The sequence below is a fragment of the Cyanistes caeruleus genome, chromosome 3, assembly GCF_971803275.1.
Source record: "Cyanistes caeruleus chromosome 3, bCyaCae1.hap1.1, whole genome shotgun sequence".
NCBI lineage: Eukaryota > Metazoa > Chordata > Aves > Passeriformes > Paridae > Cyanistes > Cyanistes caeruleus.
Window position 1 is genome coordinate 113,266,061 of NC_141703.1, and position 14,972 is coordinate 113,281,032.

The 14,972-nt window shown below is 41.2% G+C and overlaps 1 protein-coding gene across 4 annotated transcripts in view; it reads right to left on the minus strand.

The window, feature by feature from the left end:
• FCHSD2 (FCH and double SH3 domains 2) overlaps positions 1-14,972 on the minus strand; it is a 127,696-nt gene that overhangs the window by 21,525 nt on the left and 91,199 nt on the right. For 2 of the 4 annotated variants that reach the window (XM_086883627.1, XM_086883626.1), the window contains exons 10-13: positions 13,684-13,779; positions 12,546-12,617; positions 5,104-5,220; positions 4,320-4,424 (exon numbers count right to left, since the gene is read on the minus strand). In XM_086883627.1, coding sequence (XP_086739753.1) covers positions 4,320-4,424; positions 5,104-5,220; positions 12,546-12,617; positions 13,684-13,779 — 390 coding nt within the window. The remainder of the gene's footprint in view (positions 1-4,319; positions 4,425-5,103; positions 5,221-12,545; positions 12,618-13,683; positions 13,780-14,972) is intronic. The other 2 variants (XM_086883625.1, XM_086883624.1) reach the window with 1 other exon arrangement.

Genomic DNA, 14,972 nt, shown 5'->3' on the forward strand with positions numbered 1-14,972 from the left:
CTCTGGCAGTGGGAAGCCATTCCCCTTGTCCTGGCATTACCCACTGTGTAAAAATTCATCCTTCCCCTCACTAAACTGCTTTTCACCAAGAGACTTTGAAATTCCTGCTCTGTGGATGTCACTGGGACTTTTCCAGGTCAGTCCTCAATCTGCTGACCTGGAAAGAACAACAACTCCTCCACATCTCCTGCAGGGAAGGCACCTGGTTCCCTGCACAGCTCTCCCAGCCTTTGCTTCCTGAGCTCAACCAGAGATGGCAGCGAGTGGCATTTCACAAATTCACTTTTTCTTTTGGATTAGGAGCCTTATTCCCTGCAAGTGCCCCAGGCCAGGTTGGACAGGGTTTGGAGCAACCTGGCATAGTGGAAGGTGTCCCTGCCCACGGCAGGGGTTGGGACTAAATGATTCTTTAGGTCCCTTCTGACCCAAACCATCCTGTGATTCTGCAACTCCATTCCATTTATTTTCCTGAAGCATACGGAACTTGCTTTGTTCCCACTGTGACACAGCACAGCAATGAATATCTGTGCCAAATACAAGGAGAGGGATGAATCAGCCCCCCCATGTACAATTAAAAATGGCCCTACACCTCTGAGCTGATGAAACCGACTAAACAGCACTGCAATGAAGCCTTAACCAGATCTAATCTGCTACAAACACTCTTTGGAGAGCTGTAGATATCCTGATGAGGAGACAACGTGCATCCCCCCTGTAATTAAGTGGGAACAGGATTAATTGCAAAGACCTGAGAGCAAACGGGAAACCTCCCACCATCCTGGAGAGGAATCATGTCAGCCCTGGGACAACTGAACTGCCTGGGGAGACCCACACTGGAGTCTTTGGTCTGAGAGGGGAAAAATGAGATCAGAGGAGGAAATGTCCTGAGCTGGCACTGCTGAGACACCTCCAGTCCTGGGGGCAGATTCAGGATCTGCAAGACAAGAAGGACATGGAGGGGCTGGAGCGTGTCCAGGGCAGGGAACGGAGCTGGGGAAGGGGCTGGAGCCCCAGGAGGGGCTGAGGGAGCTGGGAAAGGGGCTCAGCCTGGAGAAAAGGAGGCTCAGGGGACCCTTCTGGCCCTGCACAGCTCCCTGACAGGAGGGGACAGCCAGGAGAGCCAGGCTCAGCTCCCAGTAAATTTCTGTCTTCAGCCATTGAAAGATAAAGGGATTCAGGCAGTGGGAAAATGGAAAGCTCAATTCCTTCCTTCCTGCTGCTACAGAAATCAAAGCTGAAAACAGAAGTTCAATTACCTGAATTGGGTGAGTGAGTACAGAGGAGCTCCAAGAATGGTTTATTTTCACAGATTATCAATTTTCAGTATCAATTTTCTTTTTTTTTTTTTTTTTTTTTTTTGACTGATCTCCTTTACAGCTGATGCCTGAATTGTGCCACTTTCAACTTGAAAGAGCACCTTCTGCTCTCAGGGCTTGTCTTTATCAAAGTGGTTCAATGCTGCTGGGACAAGAATGGAATCCCTCTGGATCAAAACTCCACAGTGTGTCATTAACTACAGTCAATTTTATTTCTTTGCCAGTGCCAGAGGTATTATCACACAAAATCTAACATTATTTTAACATTTCCTTTTAAAAGAAGCAATAAAAAAGAAAACAAAACAAAACAAAACAAAAACCCAAAAAAACCCACCAAACAAACAATTTCTTTAACAAATCCCAAATTTTCCAATTTTAACACAAAATGTGTGTTCTGGTTATCAGTTACAGTCACATCTGCCACGTATCACCTGCACAGCAGCACTCTGCTGGAATTCCTAATTTTCCCCCAATTCTAATCAAGGAGTTTGCTCCCTGAAGACATCACAAGGAGAAACAGCTGCTATCCCAGGGAGAAAATGATCAGAAATAACCCACTGAGCTGTGGATGTGCCAATCTGAACCTTTATATTCATCTCGTAGAAGACAAAAAAAATTGTGATTCTCCAATATTTCCTGATTCTGAGTGCATTTTTAATCAATTCCTTTGCTGTACTTTCAAATCACACCTGTTTCCACATCCCTGTACTTGTTAAATTCAGTTACCCATATGGAACAGCTCCTCAGCTCCTCTCAGGGCATAGATTTCCCTGGATTCAGGGTCTCCAAGGAAGAGGGCAGTGAGATGAGCACTTCTATGCCCAATACACCCTGGAAAAAATACCTTTACCAATAAAAATCCTCTCTAAAAAGACCTGACTCAGCTCATCCTGCTTTTTAAGGTACTGGAGCAATCTGTCAGGGATATAAAATTCCCCAAGGAGAAACAGGCAAGTGGAAGATGACCAAACCAGAAAATCTGATCCCAATGTGATTGTGAAGTTATCTTCCCCTTCATGAATGACAAGGCCAGAAAAGAAGAGAGAAAGTAGATTTGCAAAGGAGAAGGAGGGAATCAAGAGAAAAAAATGGGATAAAACAGACAAAAACCACCATAAAAAGAGAAAAATAAAATAAAAACCAATTCCCTGCATCATCCTCGCACCCCTTTGGATGTGATACCAGAACAACTCCACAGCCTCCTATTCACAGCCTGAAGAACTTTTTGCACACATACCACTCCCCAGCCCCACCCTCAGTAATTCCAACTCAATCAGTTGCACTCAAATATGCAGGAATGTTTGGTTTTCACACACTGGAAGGAATTATAATTGCATTCCCAAAGAAAAGGTTTTAGCCCAAAGCTTAGGTTGCTCTTCTCCAGGATTTTATGTGTGCAAAAATCTCTTGTCTAATTTGTGGTTTTGACCTCAGTCTTAGAGGAGTAGGGACCAACAGGGCTAAAAGTAAAAGCCATTCCCTAGTGGAAATAAAATCTCTCTAAATTCACTTATTGGTTTATAAAAAAAAAATAAATTAATATACAATGCTACACTATAAACAGCTTTGGTGGCAATAGAGAAAATGTCCCACAAAGTGGTTTCCAACACCATTCCAAAAGCTCAAAAGCTCCCCAAAAGGAGATAGCTTCAAGTCTTTAAAATACGCAGCAGAAGAGAAAGAAGTTGACAAAAATCCCCCAACCACTGAGTTTCATCTTCAAGTTCCTGGCCCTGGCACCATATTCCCTTGTAAAAGAGGGCACATGTTAAATGTTAGAAAGGTAAGGGATGGTTTAACTCCAACACACTGGAAAACCAGGAAAATTTGTCTGTTATTAGCTAAAACACATGTCCTGGAGAAAATAATATGTAAAACTTCTACTTCTTGGCACTTTCCCTCTCTCCTAAGTCACTTAAGTTCCAGGCTGATTTAATTTGTACCTTTTATAATCTTTTGCTGCAGGAACTTTCTCTTGGCAACTTCTTATCCTGATTTTATTTCTTGCTGCTGCTTTTATCTTTCATCCTTGCAGATTTAATCATTAACTATGTATGTATATATGCAAGTGTTTTGGAGTATGGTCTGTTGGAAATAATTTACTCAAAACATATTTTTAAACCACTTTCTGTAAGAATTAGTTTTTAAAAAACCATGTCCTGCCTTTGCTTTAAAAAGGGAGCCTGACAGTTCTCCTACCAGGAGGAGGAATAATTTTACTCTGTATTTTCTAACCCCTTCACCTGTAAATCACATTTCTAATTACATCAGGTACTCTGAGGTATGAGAAGCACTTCACTGAAACAATTAGGTTTCTTCTGCAGTTTTAATTAAGCAACCCACTCATCCAAAACCCAGCAGATCAGATCCTGCTGCCTGCAATGGGGTTTTTCAGTCAGTGGCCATGAAAACAGTTCACTTTTACCAACCCAACATTGGCAGCCAAATAAGAAGTCAATTTTTTCATGTGTCTTAACCCACAACAAGTCTCAAAAAACTCTGTAACCCTTTTAAAAGCACCTCCCGGTAAAATTAGAGATACAAGGATTATTTCCAATGTTTCCCACAGTCAGATTTAGTTTGTGTATCAAAACCCACTACAACAGCACATGGCAGTTGCTTCTAGAACCTCAAAATATGAAGACAAGGATAAAATCACCATTTTCTGGTACTAATTCCTCCGAGCAGAAGAAAATAGTAAAAACAATGAGACTGTTTTTCAATCTGATAAAGCCCCTAAATACAAAGATTCTTGACCTTTGACAGTGGAAAAGGCAGCAGGTGGCCTCACTCTTCCTCAGGAGCTGTTTGTACTATCACTCTTCTGATAAAGAGTTTCATGAAGTTCATTCAGTAATTTGACAAATACCAAATGAAGGGGAAAAAAAATCTTAAAGTTCCCTGGGTTTTGATGCTAAAAATACACATTTCCACCAACCAAATGAAACAGCTGTAAGATCTGCCTGTGGGAAGCAATTAAAAATGCCAAAAGAACTTCCTCCTTACCTCAGCCTTGCGGATGCTCTCCCTGGCTTCATCTATTTTCTGCTCCAGTTCTGCTCGGGTTTGCTCCGACATCACGGGCCCGTGGCATTCCAGCTCTTCCAGGGTCTGCCAGGAACAAGGAAACACACCACAGGTGCAGTAAATGCCAAAGACAAGTAACTGTGACAATCAGGGCAGTTACTGTTTGGGTGCTGGCGTTGACCAACAAAGGTCCATCCCAGGAAATAAAAGGTGATGGCTCTAATGCTGCGCTCTGGCAGTGGGAGCCATTCCCTATGTCCTGTCCCTTGTTGTCTTGGAGCTGTCTTTAGGCACTGGAAGGGGTTCTGAGCTCTCCCTGGAGCCTTCCCAGACATATCAGAGCATTCTGGATGTTGTTTTTCTCCAGCTGATGTTGTGCTCGGGGGTTGGAATTGTATGGATGACCGGGAAACTGGGCAGGGTGTGGTGAAAGCACAGCAGACTCCTTCACGGCTGGATTTTTTGGCGGTAGAGCAAGGAGTTTTTTGTCTTTAGTGTCCCTCCTATAAGACACATTCAACACATTCCAGATGCCCAAACACAGCTCTTGGCTCTTCAGAGCTGAGCCAGACATAGAAACAAATTTATCAATTCACATCTAATTTTACGTCTTCGCATTAGATTGAACGGCAAATTCCTCACAGACTTCCCTGGTGTGGAACAGACTTTTTTGACACCCACATGAACACAGCCCCCAGGTAATTAATTCCCTGGTGCTTGCAGCAGCTCCTGATGCCATGGATGTGCTTTCTCCCAGACCTACCCGCTGGCTGTGGACGATGTTCTTGTGCTCGCGGGCCACCCGCGTCGCCCATTTCCGCGCCTCCTTGTTCAGGCTGTGCTCCTCGGTCGTCCCGGTCTCCGATTCCAGCTGCCGGCTCTGGAACAGGGAACAGCAGCAGTTATGATGGCCCAGACCCCAGGCTACCTCTGTGCTTACCTACAGGGTTAACTTTGTATTATTTATCAGCCTGGGACCTTGTTTCTTATGAAACGGGGAAGGTGCGAGTGAACTTTGGGATGGTACCAGGTTGTGGGAAGGCAACTCCAGAAGCCACCAGTTCACAAGAATTCAATTCCCAAATAAACAGGCATTACAGGAGGCAAAGATCATGGAATGGTTTGGGATGGAAAGGACTTTAAAAGCCCATCCAGTGCCGTGGGCAGGGACACCTCCCACTGTCCCAGGCTGCTCCAAGCCTCATCCAGCCTGGCCTTGGGCACTGCCAGGGATCCAGGAGCAGCCACAGCTGCTCTGGGCACCCTGTGCCAGGGCCTGCCCACACTCATGGAGAACAATTCCTTCCTAAAGATTAAAGGTTTAGTGTGACCAAGGGGCTCATTCTTTGTAAATTGTGATCAAACCACAAAGCCATAAAATATTTTAGTACAGCACAGCAATTTCTGTCCAAAAATGTTCATGTCTGCAAAACACAGACTGAAATTTCCAATCACATTCCTGATCTTGTTCCATCTTACTCATGCTTTTGTTGTATCAATGAAAAAAAGTAAAATTGTCCCCCTCAAGAAGTTCCAACTAAAGCAAGATGAAATAGTTCTTCGCTCTCTACAGGCTGAACAGAACAGAAACATTTCTCAGCATGGGATTACTGAAATAATTCCCAATCTTTCCATCATTTCCATTTGTAACAGAGTCACAGAATCAGCTGGGATGGGTTCCATCTTTGAAGATATCCAAAAGCCACCTGGATACAGCTCTGGACATGACAACCTCCAGAGATTTCTTCCAACCTCAACCAGTCCCTATGATTTTATTTTTTTTTTCCTGATCCAGCCACTGCAATCCACAACCCCCCTGCACTCCTTTTTATCACAAGCCCTGACATAATCCTGCTCAGCCTTTGAGATCAACCAAAAAAAATCCCTTATAAACTATGACTACAGAAGAGAGAATATGCACAGAGCTGCTGAAGTGGGAAAGAAATGCCTGTGTCACAATTTTCTCACTCTGTACGGTTCAAAATGCACCATTTTTTTTCATCAGGTGGAGTTTGAAACTAGAAAAAAATCCCAGAAGGATGAGAAGTTTGTTTAAGCAGGAGAAATCCAGGGTTAGCCATCAGGAAAGGGTAAGAGAGCAGAAAGACATGGAATTATTTTCAGGGTAGCTGGGAAGCCTGCAGCTCTTGCAGAAGAAGAGTTGCTGTTATCAGGTATTTTAGCAGGAAAAGGGGAATGATTTGTGTCAAGGAAGGATGACAGTTTAATCATCTACACCAGCCTTTGGCACAGACTGGGGTAAAACCAAGAGACACCAGGAGGTAAACTGAAGTCACTCTGAAAACAGGATTTTTCTAGATTACACTGTCCTCACAGAAGTGACAAAAATGACTGACTTTGGTTGACAGCCTATCAGGGAATATAAATGAAAGAGAGATAAAATTGGTTCAGCTCGTTACTTGTTCAGTGAAGTTGCTCACCAAAATTGAACCTTTATTCTGAGGGTCTGAAATTGCCAGGAAATGGAATTTTCCAAGCACAGGGAATTGTCAGAAAAGGTGTGGAGCGGAAAAAGAGGAAGAGGAGAGGTACAGGCATGGGGCCAGTGCTGGGATGATCAGGTAGGTGAAGCTTCAGATGAGGATCTCTTCACCCATCCCCTCAATTTAATTATTAAATTGGCTTCTATTGAGGTAGATTTAGAGAATCATATTCCTTCATTACTGACTTCTTTAATTACCACTGTTAAGCTACTCCATTTTAAACTTGAAGAAGACAACATATGGATTTATTTAGGCACATCCAATCCTTAAGATAACATCTCCCCTCAGTTTTTTTCCTAGTTTATCGTACAGCCTCTTCCACAGCTTCCAGCTGAGCCTTAACCTGAGCAGAATCTTTGACATTCCCTCTTCCCTATGAAACATCTGAGAGTGAAAACAGCCCATAACATATTTTCAGTGCTCCCATTGCTCTTGCTCCTACTCAGCAGCTCATTTTCACATGGAAAGAATCCAGACTTTTCAGTCACTTGATGATCTTCTCCATCACCCCAAGTGTGATTTTGGGTTTTAGTCTATTTATCAAAAGCACTTGACCAGAAAAATGAATGTGGACTTCGTGGCTACTTTTAAGGCATACTAAAAAATAAGTGTATTTTGTAGGCTCAAACTTGAATTAGTTATTTCTAAAGCAGTATTGCACCCAGGCAGACCTCACCCTCGCTTAAAGGTCTAAAAATAAAATAAAAATGTGGCAATGAAAAGCCTTAATTCTGTACCCTTAGGGAAAGACAGACTGGACAGGAACATCAAGAAAATGAAAACTCAGCTGCCATTAAAATCGGTGAGAGGAAAGGAGCTAAACCAGATTTATCTGCTGTGGACATTAAAGTCCAAATTGTAGGGAAGAAGGTGGAGGAACTGCAGGGTATGATCCTGACATACTCCATGAAGCTGAAGTGTCTTCAGGACTGGAACCTGGTGGTGCCAAGATGTCCAATGACTCAATTTAACCTCTTCCAAAAAGAGAGGGAAACCAAACCCATTCTCAGTGGCCAAGGAATGAAGGGAGAGCCAAAAAACCTGAGCTAAACATAGATGGACACTCTTGCTGTTCCCTCAGGGCTTGGATTACAACAAAAACAGTGTTTAGTGCTAAAAATTCGATCAGTAAACCAGCAGAAAGTTCTGAATGGCTCCAAGCAGCTAAAAAGCTTAGGGGCAGTAATGCTGTTTCTTAAATTAACAAAAGCATTCAGGCTGCAGACAAATGTCACTTCTCCATTTTGGTCTGAAATGTTGGTGCAGGTGCAGGATTTGCCTCCCAACAGGCCCAAAGCCAGCCTGTATTCTTATTTATCCAGTTATATCTGGATACCCATGGCACAGAGCTGTCTTGAAAGCAAAAAAAAACATTGGCTCTTGAGCCTCCAAGTTCCTTATTTTTGTGGCTGAGGACTAAAATTTCACTTCTAGCAAGGCAAAAATCAGGGAACATTTATTGCATGCAAAGCAGCGACACAAAGCACATCTCAAAACCAGGCACTTCTTTTAAAAAGAGGTGAAAACAAGAAGTTTCCATGCCAAGGCTGCAGAGCAACACTCTGGGGAGGAGGAAGGAACACACATGACATTTTTCACACAACTCACTGCTAAACTCAGCAGTTCTGAGAAAATCATGAGCCAACTTTAGGGCTCCTTTTAGTCTGTTGTTGCTGAGCTCATTTAATTTTAATTTAGCCAAGAGTGAGCTGGGGCTGACTCATTTTTCAGTCAATTTCCAACATTTCATATTGGACACTCTTCATCTTTAAAAATTAAGATTTTTTTTTGCATAAAGGGGTTTTTTTCTCCCCTCAGAATAACCAAAAAGATCTTAAATCCACAATTATTATGATCACATCTATGTTACAATCTAAACTAAACCATTGCTAAACCATTTGCTAAATCCAAATCAACCTATGATTGCTGCTTTACAGAACCACATGCTGCTTTTTAAACTAACAAATTTCTAGCATATTATTAATACTAGACAATATTATATTAATCTAATAAATCGATGAGGGGGCTGCAGAAGGAAAAGGAACATCTGAATGGGCAGAGATGGCTTGGTTTGGTTTGGTTTTTTGTGTTTTAGTTTGGGTTTTGGGGTTTTTTAGTCTGTTTCAGGTTTTTTTGTTTTTGTAGTCTTGAATCTTAAAAGTATTGCTTTTTATTAAATATCACTGATCAACACAGCTTTGTGATTCCTAGGCCTTGATGTTTCTGTATTGAGAACTTCTGCTGTATACAAGAGACAAAAAGCACAACCCTCTTTTTAAAATTAATTTGAATCTTGTTTATTTTTAAAGGTTTATATTGTTCTCACTGAAATTAACCTTGAAATTAGAGTGCAGAGTATTTTTATTAATTTATTTCTATTCTCACCCTCATAATTATCCTCATTTGCCTCAGCCCTCACAGCAGCTGCATTCCCAGCCAGTTTTTCCAAAAAATCTATTAGAACTAGAAATATGGAAAAATTGCCCTCATTAGGTAGCCAAAGGCAAAAAAAAGGACTTTGACCCAGAAAAATTGATTTTGTAGATATCTTCAGTGGAATATAAACAAATCTGTACTTCTTAAGTGGCCACTTCTTTCAAGTACAACTTCTGCTCTCTGATCTTCACTGTTAGAAAATACTCAGAGCTTTGCTTAATCTGCGTTTCCTGACTGCTAAAACCCAAAGAATTCTAACTGTGTGCTCTCTGAATTAAAATTAGGTGGTGAAAATTAAAATAAAATCAACTAGGCACTGAAAATGAAAATAAAATCCATTAGGTTGGGAGCCAATTTCAGCTCATTATGCTTAGGAGAAAATCAGAAATGATCCTCACATTCAACCTAAGCTAAGTCCCCAGAAGATCCAAAACTTTCCTTTTTCTTCAGTATCAACCTCAAATATAAATATTAGATCTTATTTTAAGCACAGCTGGGGTGGAAGGGATTAGATAAAATCAGTTTTAGGCAGGCACAAGATGGGTGAAGTCACAGAAGGAAGGCAGAGCTTTGCCCACTCACACCCACTGATTTATTTACCTGAATATCTGTAATTCTCAAAAAAAGAATTCTTAATATTGAATACAATTAAATAATTACCTCTTTGTAATACACATTTTGCCTCAAAATTGTTATAGTTAAAACCAGTCTGTTCTGGTATTAAATGGACAGACCACTGTAAATATAGAAACATGGGCCCTTTTTGTACTTGTTTATTTAACTTTATATATAAAATTCCTTCATAGAAGATGCTGAGAAATTCCAAGATGTTCTTCTGAGAGAGAAGGAAAATTCATCTTTATTTTCACAATCTACCCATAAGCCAGCCAAGTTACTTGGGGGGAAACTGCAAAATTTTCCATGGAACTTTCTGAGGTGTTTTTGTGCAAATTAAGAGGGAAAAAAAAAAGGAAGATTATTTTCATGTCAAGAAGCTGTGGGAGAAATCAGCTGGGCCACAGCTTTTCCTCATGTTCTCTGAGGAAACAGTGAATGAAAAACAGGAAAAAGACCCCAAAAATGAAATGTCAGCTTTTCAGGGCCCTTCTCCTCCCGTTCCAGGGACACTTTTGTGTCACCTGGCTCCTTTTCTCATGTGATAACCCCGAGATCAAGGAAAAAGCAGCTTTTCCAAACAGGAAACAGAGAAAAGCTGGCGAATTTCCTTTCTCTTTTGCCCTGTTCTTGTGGCTTATCTGTGAGCACAGGGACCGTGTGTTTTCCCCACACTGGATTTCTGAGGAATTGATAAATATCCCTTTCCTCGTGGGAGGACGGGAGATGATGGAATGTGGAGTATCACAGCATCCTCCATGGAAGGCCAAGATGTGCTGACTGGATTTCCCTGGGAGGATAAAGGTCTTCTAAGAGGCTCTTTTCCATTCTCTACTTTGCTCTCTGTAAATCCATGTTGGGAATTCATTTCTGGAGAGGACTGAAGCTTGGTAGGAACTGATCAATCATTTCTTTCTGAATAGTTTTAAAACAAACCTTTTCTTTAAGGGTAAGTGATTTGTTTCAAGGATTTTTTTTGGAAAACTTTTTAAAAATAAGAATTTATGTCCATCAAAACAAACCAATGAAATAATCTAAGTAATTTAGAGACATGAACAGCTGATTAAATTCAAGCTCAAACCAATTTTGTTTAGACAAAGGAAACACCTGATTGATGTAAAACATTTACAAGTGGCCTTCTCTTTGTGGGCACTCAAAAGTGTACATTTTACCTAGAGCAACTGGGATTTTTGGGATCAAAAATCCTGCAAGTTGATGGTAAATTGTTTAATTCCTTCCTTTCTTAGGATCAGACCCTTTTTGTGCACATTGGGGTCATTTTGAAAGCGTACTGGGCCGTCCCTGACTCAAGGACTGCACAGAAATCCTGGTAACAGCTCTTCTCTTATTAAACAGAAGTTTGGGAGGGACCATGTAAAAGTGGAACTTATATCAGAATTCACATCTCTGCATTCAGAGCTCCATATCCACACTGTTTATAACATTCTTCCTGCCTACAGCCCTCACAACTCCATTCCAGTAATACTTAAATACTCCAAATTTTGAGCCCAGTCCCAGTGGATCAGCCTGAAGAGAGCCCACAACTTATTCTTGGAAAAGGTTAGTATTAAACTTTTGATGAGATGTATTTGTGACTCTACTTTTTTCTTTCAGTCCTTGGTGTGAAAATTATCATGCACAACCCACAGAAAATAAAAGCCAACTGAGAAATCTCTGCAAAACATCTAGAAACAGAACATGTGGCAAAAGAATGCTTGGTAATTGTTCTCCTGCAATTAAATGTTGCTCCATCAATTAGAAAACACCCAATTTCTGACCAATTCAAAAACCTGAGCAAGAGCCTTCATTCTCTTGTACTTACTGAATGGGAATTCAGTAAAAAAATGGGAAAAATGGGATTTCCCAGGTAGGATCCTGTTAGCTGAGCAGAATTACACGGATCACAAAGGAGCATAATTTAATTATTTTGGAGGCAACTGGTTACAGCCTAAGCAGCTGAAGATTAAAAAGCTGCAGTGCACTGAGGAAATGCAGGAATTCTGCAGCTCAAGTGGGTTAACTAAGCAAAGGAGTGAGGAACTGAGTACATGAAGGGCCCATTCATCGCCACCTAAAAGTTCCTGAAGTGAGGCAGCACCGGCAGCACACGTGGACCCTGTGAGCCCACACAAGTGCCACGGCACAGAATCACTGTTTGCAATTCCAGTTTCTCACACTGGAAAGTTTAATGGGACTGAATTACAGCTCTACTGGCCACAGGGATGGCCCTCTGGAGAAAGAGCCAATTTAAATCAGTAATAGGGCTGCATTTCATCAGTGCACACCCAGAGCCTGCAGTTGTCAGACAACCTTTCCCTCTCACAGAGGAGCAGCAACCAATTACACACAGCACTGTCCTGAGCTGTGAAATTTTAATTCCTGCCCCAGCAGATTAGAATATCGATCACAAACTCTGTGCAAGAACACAGGAGAAGTGTGAAGCTGCCCCCCACAAATAACGCTCTTAAATTGATTTTTCCTCCTCCAAGTCTCATTGTGAAAAAAAGCTTTTTATTTTTTTTTTCTTTCCCCCTTTTCTGTTTTATATCTATAGAGATTGTGCATTCTGTTGCCACCTCTCCAGAGTGTAAATTCAGCATCCCACATGCACAGGGATAACACAGGGCTGACCATAAACACCCCCAGGTACCTCAGCTATGGTCATTCTCATAGCACTGACAGGTGAGGGCTCAATCTCCACCAGCTGAACTGCATTAAAACTCTGGATGCAGGGAGTGCACGGGGACAAGAACACGGCAGCAAAAGTTAGAGAGGCAGAGCAAAGACTCAGAAAGATTCTGCTCACTGTTATCAAGAACAACCTAAAATTCATCACTGAATATCCTGAGTTGGCTGCATTATCCAGTCCAACTCCTGGCCTTGCACAGACACCCCAACAATCCCACCCAAGAGCACTGTCCAAACATTTATCTTTTTGGGAATAACTGACTCTTTCTGGAATAAAAATCAAAATCAGAGTTTGTTAAAAAGGAAATACAAAGGAGACCCAGTGAGAGATTCCAGGGTGACTGAAATTTAAAAAAATCACTTTTATGCAGGTCTTGATCTGAATCACTTGAACTGCAGATCAGGACTGCCCAAGTCAGTTCACTAATGAATCCAAATCAGAAAAAGTTGCTATGTTTTAAAGATCCAAACTTATTTTAAACAGCTGTTTCTTAAAATAACATCAGTAATGTCGATGGGACATCAAGAATCCACTTTAATCAAGGTGCTGTTTGGAAATGCACTTACATACTCTGATTCATTCAATTTTAATGTCATTAATCACTGCTTTGGAAGCAACACAGAAACCAAGATAAGATTTCTGGATATTATTTTGGAATGCAGTGTTTTAACAGTATTATTTTTAGTAACTCTCTGTATGTATCTCTAAGTATTCCCTGAGCAATTTAGGTGTGTAGGGACACTTTATTTGGCACAGTTGAAACCCAGTATTAGTGAATATTACGAGAACCTCACCAGCAGGATAGAAAGGCAACAACATTTAGTAGGAATTAGGTTAAAAGCAGTGGAACAGAGGACTGTTAGTCACAATCTGGAAGGCAAAGAAAGATTCTGCTCTTTTGTGGATGATGTAGAGCCTGTTTGATGCTTTTTTTACCATCACCCACCTCCTGCAACCAGGCCACTCTCCCTTTCTTCCCCAAAAACACAGCACGAGGTTAAACCAGACTGGGATACCAGAGATTCTCTTCCCCATTTAGAACAATCTGCCTTAAAATAGAGCAAGACCAAGTAACTGCAGGGATTCACAGGGCTCTTACAGTGTCACTGTCACTGGGCTGGAACTGGAAAGGCTGAGGTTTGTGGAACACGGAGTTCTCCTGTAAAAACAGCTGGAGATTGTAATCCCGCACCACCTGAGGAAAGAAAAAGGTTTATTTAGACTCCTTGTTTTGTGAACTGAAAAACAGCTGGAGAGAAAGACCAGAACAGTTTCCAGCTGAGATTAAACCTGCAGCAGAAGCTTGGGTGCACCAGCAGGGAATTGAGGACCTGAGCTGGTCAGAGGTACTGGCAGGACGCACAGTGGGTGTCAAGGATCTAAAATATCCCTGCCATTTACCTACAGAATAGGGGGGGAAAAAACACCAACTATTAAATAGACACCCTGTGGTGTCACTGCCATAAATATTTTTCCCTTCTCTTGTGGGTAATTTCCTGTGCACCACTCTTTCTTAAGATGAAAAGTCTTAATTTGGCAGAAATTATTAGTTGTGGGAGATGAAAAGACTATTTGGAATAATGCATCCAAAATCAGTTACAAACTTCATCTCTCTTTATTAAATTGCTTTCAGAGAAAACTCTCTAAGCTTGCATTTTGCTGAAGCAAAACTCCTTCAGCTCCCAAATTTGTTTAATGATACGTTTCAGGCAGCATGACACAGATCCCTAAACAAACCTCTTATGTCACAATTTACACAGATTTACAAAGAAATACCCAGTGATTGCATGATGAAAAAATAGCATCACTGGTTGAAGAACTCTTACAGAGCATTCAGTGTCTCAATTGATGAAAATGCACCAAAATTATATCAATTTATTACCAAACTGGGGGCTTCCATGTACAAAAGAGATAATAAAGATGGTATTTATCCAGAAATAGCAGCATTGTGCATGAACTCTGTGCTGTGTGGACAATGGGAAATAAAACTTCTTCTCTAATGCAGCAAAATGTTGATGCTTGTGTTGCTGAAATACTGAACTGTAAAAAAATTAATCTCCAGTTAAAGAAAGTAAATAGTCCTCCAGGGCAAATAATACACTCATCTAAACCAGAAAAGTACATAATTACTGCTCCAATTTGAGCAGTTGAACATAAACACACTCAAACGGGGAGAAAACAGACAGGGATTTGCATCACGAATTCCCAGAAATAGAAATTCACAAAATACTAAAGAAGGAAACATCTGCAGCTTCAGAGGATGCTCAGCACTGATCTGGCATCAAAATAATTTAATTTAAGCAGCTAGTCCATTGAATTGTCCTTTAGATCCATGTGAACCCTGACCATGGCACACAAGCCTGGGCCATGCCAAATATGTGGAGCTAT